Source organism: Miscanthus floridulus, chromosome 7 (assembly GCF_019320115.1).
Source record: "Miscanthus floridulus cultivar M001 chromosome 7, ASM1932011v1, whole genome shotgun sequence".
Classification (NCBI taxonomy): domain Eukaryota; kingdom Viridiplantae; phylum Streptophyta; class Magnoliopsida; order Poales; family Poaceae; genus Miscanthus; species Miscanthus floridulus.
In genome coordinates this window covers 108,559,910-108,567,344 of record NC_089586.1, presented here as the reverse complement: position 1 = coordinate 108,567,344, position 7,435 = coordinate 108,559,910, and the positions used below count along the sequence as shown (strand labels likewise).

The following is a 7,435-nucleotide window of genomic DNA, read 5'->3' as shown; positions in this document are numbered from 1 at the left end:
ATATATATATACCTTTCTCTTTCCTTAATCTCCTAACGTGTCCAACATGGATAGAGCAACCACTACTAACCTTTACCTCATCCTCCTCCAGTAGTGGTGGATGACGAATTCGTATCCAGCTGAGGTGTTTCGTCGGTTACCAGGAAAAAGAATTGATTACTCTCGTACCTGATTTTGCAGTGTAACCCTAATATTCTCCAGCCCACCCTCGCCTTCCCCTTGTCCACGAACAAAGCCGACATCTGGTGGATGAGGCCCATGAGGCACCACGGACACTGCACCAGCATCAGGGCCTGCGTGCACTGCCCGAGCGCGAGCTAGTTGGTCGCCTTCGGCGGGAACCTGGCAATGGTCGTGCCGTATCTGTTGTTCACGTTGCTGGCCACGAGGGCCACCGTGTTTACGAGCCCCCCAAGTAGGCTAATGAACGCGTCGACGTTCCTGCCGCTCACGCTGTTCATGTTCCATGCGACCACCAGGTCTGCGGAGTTGTCGTAGCTAGAGAGGCAGTCGCAGTAGGAGAACTGGAACAAGCACTGATCATAGTACACCGTCGCATCTCTGGATCCGACGCAAATGGCGGACATCGCAAGGCTGAGCCCCAACGCGAGGCACGAACGCACTGGTCGTCGAGGAAGTCCCCGCGGCAGTGCAGGAGCCCGTACGCCTGTGTATGGGGTGTCTCCGAACGCTAGCGACGCGAAGCCCGACGCATTCGCGTTCCCTACAAGCTCGTAGGAGATAATGGTGAGGTTGGCCTGGAACGTGTTGTTGGACCACGTCGAGTTACAGTAGTCGTACGTGGAGTTGCAGATGTAGGAGAATGATCCGGCAACCCCGTCGCCTTGCCATCGCTCGGCTCCGTCACCAACGTCGTCGAGGCCGCGCCGACGAGGAGGAGGATCGAGCAAGGGAATAAGTATCACGTGCATCTACTGGATAGTTGGGGAGGCTGGTGGTGATCTGATGCAGATGCTGCTGTTAGCTACGTGCATGTCGCACGTGCATATTTGCTAGTTCACATAAAACATGAATAACATGACATGGATCTCATGTAACATATAAAATGAAAAAACTTAAGAATAAAAAAACAAAATAGTTCATATAGTAAATCAAAAAAGAAATAGTAGAAAAATAAAAAAGAAAAATAAATAAAAATAGAAAGAAAACAAAAAAAAAATATTATTTAAAGTAAAATAAAAATAAATACATGAAAGATAAAAAATATAAATAAAATAAAGAGAAGAATAAGACACCAGAAAAAAACAAATGAAAAAAAGAAGAAAAAGAAACGAAACAAGAAAAGGAAAAAAATAAATGAAAAAATAAAATAAAATAAAATAACTGAAATATCCACACCCACTATTCAGCCTACAAAACGAATTGCGGGCTGGCCGTGTCGTGGGCCGTCCTTGGCTCCCGCCCACACGTAGAATCCGTGGCTCCCGCGCTCTCTGTTCGGCGCGATGTTTGGGTCCAGCCGTTCGGATCCGAAGGTTTCCGATGTGCCTCTAGGCAGTAGGCACACATCCTCTTAGGCAAGGTATTTTTCTCTTTTGATTTGAATATAAAAAATAAAATTAGAAATTATGTCGAACAAGACTATAAAAATGAAAGAAAAAATAAAAAAAACATAGAGTAGCTAGAACTGGACGAAGAACTTTTAATTCTAAAAGAAGAATGAATACTTCAATAAAAAGAACATAGAGTAGCTAGAGTTTGCAGTTGGAAGAGGGGAGGAGGAAGAGGACGAGATGGCGAGGGACGACGGGTTCCCGGTGTGGGAGGCGGCGCTGCTCGCGGGCGTGGCTGCCGTCCTCGCTGCGGGGCTGGCCGGCGTCTACGTCTCCATGCCTCGCTCCGACTACAGCTTCCTCAAGCTGCCCCGCAACCTCCAGGAGCTCCAAGTCCTCACGTAATCCAACCCTCTCCGTTAGTAGTTGTTCTAATTTGGTAGCCCCAAGGCCCAAGCCATTTTTTCACTTTTGTTTTAATTTTAGAATTGTTTTGTTTTTGCTCTTTTTGTGATTTAAAGCTTAACGGATGGCCTAAATCCTACTTCGATCGTTCTAATTAACCCGTGATGTCTAGCAAGACAAACAGATATACGATGTTCAAGCTGTTCTTTGTTGGGTTGCATTGGTAGATTTGGCAGTGTACGCGTATCTTGTAGCAAAAGAAGGATCTGCTGTGCTCCTTGTCATGTTTGATATGGCCAATTTATATTATCTGCAATTCAATATAGGTAGAATGTGAATTTATAACATGGTTATCCAAATCCATGTCGGTTCATGCACTTTGCTGTGTGTGGTCCCCTTGGTTCATTGAAGAAAGTAATAAATTTCGTAGTTTCCGGAGTCGGTGGAGTTTGTAATCCTTTCTTTTCGATATTTGGTTTCTGACCAGCTGTAGCTGTCGTATGTTTTGAACCTGTTCACAGCGCGTTTTGTGATGTGTGCCTTCCTGATCAGTTTATTACTGTTAGCTCACAAAGCACGTTGTAATCTTGTGTACACACGTGAGCACATCTTCCTTGTCACAGATGCTGAAGTCGCTGATATTTGTAAAGTCAGGTCACCAGTAAATGTAGAGTACAGCAATGCAGCTTTGCTTCTTTTTTGTCAGTTCAGCAGTAAAGTTACAGTACAACTTTGTTTCATGATGAGTTATCATCTGGTAGTACAATTCAGTATTTGTTACTCAGTTTGACTTCAGAGTGTTGCCAACATGTTGCTGTAGGATTATGTATGTTTCAGTTCCAATGTCTCTAACTGTGGAAAGTGGATCGCCTGCCTTGCAGTGTCCATCTGGAGGGCTACACCAGTGACTACACCATCCAGGTGCTGGTGGGCTACTGTGCCGTGTACATCTTCATGCAGACATTCATGATCCCAGGGACCATTTTCATGTCCCTGCTTGCCGGGGCCCTCTTTGGGCAGCTCGGTGGTCTAGCACTGGTGATCTTTGCTGCCACTGCCGGTGCTTCTTCGTGTTATTTCCTGTCCAAGCTGGTAGGGAAACCACTGGTCTTCTCGTTGTGGCCAGACAAGCTCACGTTCTTCCAAAAGCAGGTAACGGCAGGACGTGCATTGTTAGTTGACATGCTGTTATGATAATGCTCAAACATGGAATGATGCCTTATGCTCAATTTACTGCCAATGTGGCATGGCTACTTCGTTGATTTGATGTTCTTATAGGAGTTTGTAGCTGCTTTATGTTTATATTAAGTCGGTGCTGAATTTACAATATCAATGCCCACAACTGAAAAGAGTAAACAATGCTCTTTAATTTCTCAGGTTGCAAAAAGAAGAGAGAAGCTGCTGAATTACATGCCTTTCCTGAGAGTCACCCCAACACTGCCCAATACTTTCATCAATTTTTCTTCACCTATTGTGGGTGTGCCATACCATACTTTCTTCTTGGCGACAGTCCATTGGCCTCATCCCAGCTGCCTATGTGACTGTCAGGGTATTCCTGCTTCTACTGTACTCGTCGTTCCCTCAGGTGCACTCTTCGTGTACGCGCTAATTGGTTGTCCTAACTTTTGCTTTGAGCGACCTGAGATCGTTGAATGACCTGTATGATACACAGTCGATAGCGGTGCTGTTCCTGATCGGGCTTGTTTCGGTGACGCCAACGTTGCTGGGCAAGAACGAGACGCCAAGCAGAGCACCAGACATGGCAGCTAGCACCAACTGATCACTTACACGCCACCCCAGCTCTCCTCTCCTGTATGTACATACAAAAGTCCAGCGCTTTGGTGGTGGCTCCGAGACTCTGGATCAAATAGAACCGACCACGAACATGGCGAGGGCCCCCAGTCTGTCTCCACTTTTGTGCTGATTTCGTAGAAGGGATCGGATATCTCATGATCACCTCTCATCGTGAACCTTGCTGGCAAAACGGGCTGAGGAACAGACCTCTTTTCGTTGCTGTGTTTTACATTGTTTAGATGGAAGGTTTCACTGATTGTATGTATCTTGCACACGTTAACCAGATTCAATCAATACAGCCGATTCAGTGATTCATTCATGAATGTTTGCTGTGTTGTCGTATACTACCTGCGAAATGATTCTTCAGTTTAGTGCATATTGTGCGTGGCGTGTGGTCTGTGGAGATTTTGCGTTTGTTTGGAACGGGATGCAAATGGCCCGTCATTCTCGATCTTGCTTTATTTATTTCATATATATGTGTGTGATCAGTGATCATTCATAGCTATTCAGAGGTGGCATTATCTGTATGTTGACGATAGTGCGTTGGTTGGTAACGCATATGTTCGCCCACCTCTTTGTTGGGACCTCTTGAGCCGTGCAATGGCCCTGGATCTCATGCCCGGCAAGGGGTTTGGTGACGCTCCGAAAGCCGCTGGCTGCTGACGAGGCATCCATGCTCCAATCCTAGCCACGAGCCAGCACAGCCAGTAGTAGCCACAGGTATGGTGTGATTGTGTGCACACGGTTTGCACGTTGACGTGTCGGCTAGCTCAGCTGTCGTGATCGGGCCTCCTTGGTCCTCACGAATCGTATCAGCAGCATCCTTTTTTGAATGAAAATATATCAGCAGCATCCTCACCCCAACGAAGGCCCAACAGAACACTTGGGCTTGTGAGAAGCAGGAGTTCGACTCGCCCCGGGCTCCACCAACCAGCCCAGTTCTTTATTTTGGGTATCCATGGGCCGAAGCGAAAACACGACATGCAGCGCCAGCGGTCGCGCGACGGCGCAGCCTGTTTCGGCGTTTCCGGCCATCACCACGGCAGGAAACGGGCAGGAATCGCGGCCAGTGTGGCCACGGGCGATCCCACGCGACGGGTGGCCGCTTTCTCCTGCAGCGCCGTGCAGCGATTCCGTTGGAACGTGCAGTGCAGCGGCCGTCCGCCCGGTGCGCGCACGGCGCACGCCTCGCCTCCTGCTGTGTCCTGCACAACTGCACAAGCACGGCCGTCGGCCGCGCCGCACCTGCACGTCGGTGCGCGAGCTGTCTCCAGGCCAGGCGGCCACCTGCCGCTTCCTTGCGGGGAAGGTGATTCTTGTCCTGGGTTGCAGTTACAGGCTTACAGATTGTGACACAATCCTCGCCTCGCGTACGTATACTGTCATACTGATTGATGAGCAATGGGTATTCACCGGCCGCTTGGCCTGCTGGCCAATCCTTTACTCTCACACGTGCGTACGCGATCCTCCTTGGCTTCACGGCTTTGTCGTCCATAGTAGCCAGCACCTGTCTCTGACTCTCTGTCCAGTGCTGATTTTCTGTCCATCTGCGTCGGCCGAATAACAGCTGGAAGAACGTGATGCCCCCCGGGATTTCAGGTCACACCCAAAAGACATGTCATATTGCTCAGTATTTATTACTAAGCAGCGGATAACTGGGCACGGAAGTGATCGAGGCATTTTAACAGCGTTCGGCAGATTATGTGGGTAAATGCATTGTTTTCTCCCCGAGATTGTCCACAGGGAGAGTGGTCATGGCTTCATGAGCATATTCTTGCTGTCCTGGTCTAAAATCCCAAGATAACTCTAGAAAATATTGTTAAGAAATCTCATATCACAAAACTTCACATGGAAGGACTATAGCAAGCTGGCAACAATTGAAAGGATGCAGTACCGCAATGAAGAGTAAGGTGAACTAAATGCTGAAAGGAAGTGGAAGGACATGAATTAGCATGAAAAAAACATATCTGCAAACAGCCTGTTCGGCAGTATGTATCTGGCTTGGCTTATCAGCCAGCCAACAGTGTTTTCCTCTCACACCAAACCAGCCAGCAGTACTTCAGCCCATGGCTTATAAGCCAATCCAGCCGAAACGAACAGGCTATGGGGAAAATTAAACAGACTCAGCAAAAGATCAGGAGGAAAGGATACTTCTTAAACTATCTCTGAACTTTGTTGGAGCTATAACAGATCCAGACCTTCGAAATGATTCATCAACATGTTCTTTAAGGGCACAGAAAGAACAGAACCCATCCTTATTATCTGCAGGTTAACAGCAGTTCAGATCATCCAGACTAAAATAAACCAGAATGTATAAAAACAATCGAACAATAATTAGTTGTATGAAATTATCCATACATGAGCATGGAGTGAAATGATCAGTTGAGTGAAGCTTGAGAAAAAACGGTACAGTCTGAGTGATGATACACTGAAGAGTTGCATTTAGGAAGCATGTGTTCCCCATATTGCTAAGACCAGCTCCCTGCACATGGGAGAATTTCGCAACACGATAAAATTGTGATAAGTCCTTAAGGATGTCTATAAAGTATAGAACTTAGCACAGAAGATATTACATACCACAGATTTAGGTTGCCTACTATAAGAAACGGACAAAGGAAAATGCATATCTTCCGCATCACAAGTTTCACCAATCTATTGAACAAAGCCCAGCAATACAAATGACTTGATGTAAGGAAGGATCAAACATAAAATGTCAGATAAAATGTGATTAAGACAATAAAAAGGCTTACATTAGAGTTGCATTGCTTGCTGTCAAGGGGCAACACTTGCTGATTATCTTGGACACCCCATAAGTCTATTTCATCCTACAGCAGCACCCAAAAATAATGTTAAGGGACTTTTCAGAGACCTAAGCTAGCAGTAAATATCATAGGGCTGTGGTGGGGACGCTTACAAATGAATCAGGCTGCTCTGTGCCAAGGGGCTCTGGCTGCTCACTTGTTCCTCTATGTGGCACATCAACTCCATCCTACAATATAGGAGTAAATTAAAACCCAAAAGGACAAGAACTAAGGATCTTCTAGGCACAGAACTCTGTATTAATGTTATATACAACAACAATGCCTTTTTTTGTCCCAAGCTAATCAGAGGCAATCTAGATATAAAAGTCAACAAAAGCCACCAACAAAGTGGGTAGAAAGGAAAGAAAGAAAATGGTATAGGTAGAAATAATAATAGTACAGGAAACTAATGTCATAGGTCAAGGTTCAGGCACATGGATTGCTATAGGAATGTCATGTATGGAATTATAATTGCAGATCAGCTGCATGTATCATGAATTGTGCATAGTCATTTAAGTTTCAAATTTAGCTTAACAGGCAGCCTTAATTAGTTAGTTGTGCTTCGTACTAGTGGTTGTGTGAGGATTGTGCACACTTTTCATTTTTATAAAAGTATAAGAGAACAGAACAGGTATATACATGAAGTTCCTGAGATGATTTTTTCAGATAAAAACTGGCAAGCTGAATGCTCTGTACCATTGATTGTTCCATTTTCATGACATCTTGCACCAAACTGACTTCCTTATTGATTGAATGTGGTGAACATGAATTATCTTCCCTTTCCAATGTACCAGATATGCCCTGAACAACAAATCCATGAACCAGTAAGCAAATATTACTATCAGAAGAGCCCAAACAAATTCACTAGAGCCATTCGGTTTTAAAATAAGGGCTGGGGGAAAGGACACACCTCAGGTTGAG

The 7,435-nt window shown here is 45.7% G+C and overlaps 1 protein-coding gene and 1 pseudogene across 1 annotated transcript; one reads left to right on the top strand and one right to left on the bottom strand.

Moving 5' to 3' along the window:
- Nucleotides 1-317: 317 nt before the first annotated feature.
- LOC136466029 (cysteine-rich receptor-like protein kinase 4) lies at nt 318-932 on the bottom strand. Its single transcript, XM_066464540.1, has one exon. The coding sequence runs from the start codon at nt 930-932 to the stop codon at nt 318-320; it is 615 nt and encodes a 204-aa protein (XP_066320637.1).
- Nucleotides 933-1,662: 730 nt separating this feature from the next.
- LOC136467514 (uncharacterized membrane protein At4g09580-like) lies at nt 1,663-4,009 on the top strand (annotated as a pseudogene).
- The last annotated feature ends 3,426 nt before the right edge of the window (nt 4,010-7,435 follow it).

What these genes read in the sequence shown, in the direction of transcription:
- LOC136466029 (XM_066464540.1), bottom strand. Translation starts at nt 932, where the DNA reads ATGCACGTGATACTTATTCCCTTGCTCGATCCTCCTCCTCGTCGGCGC.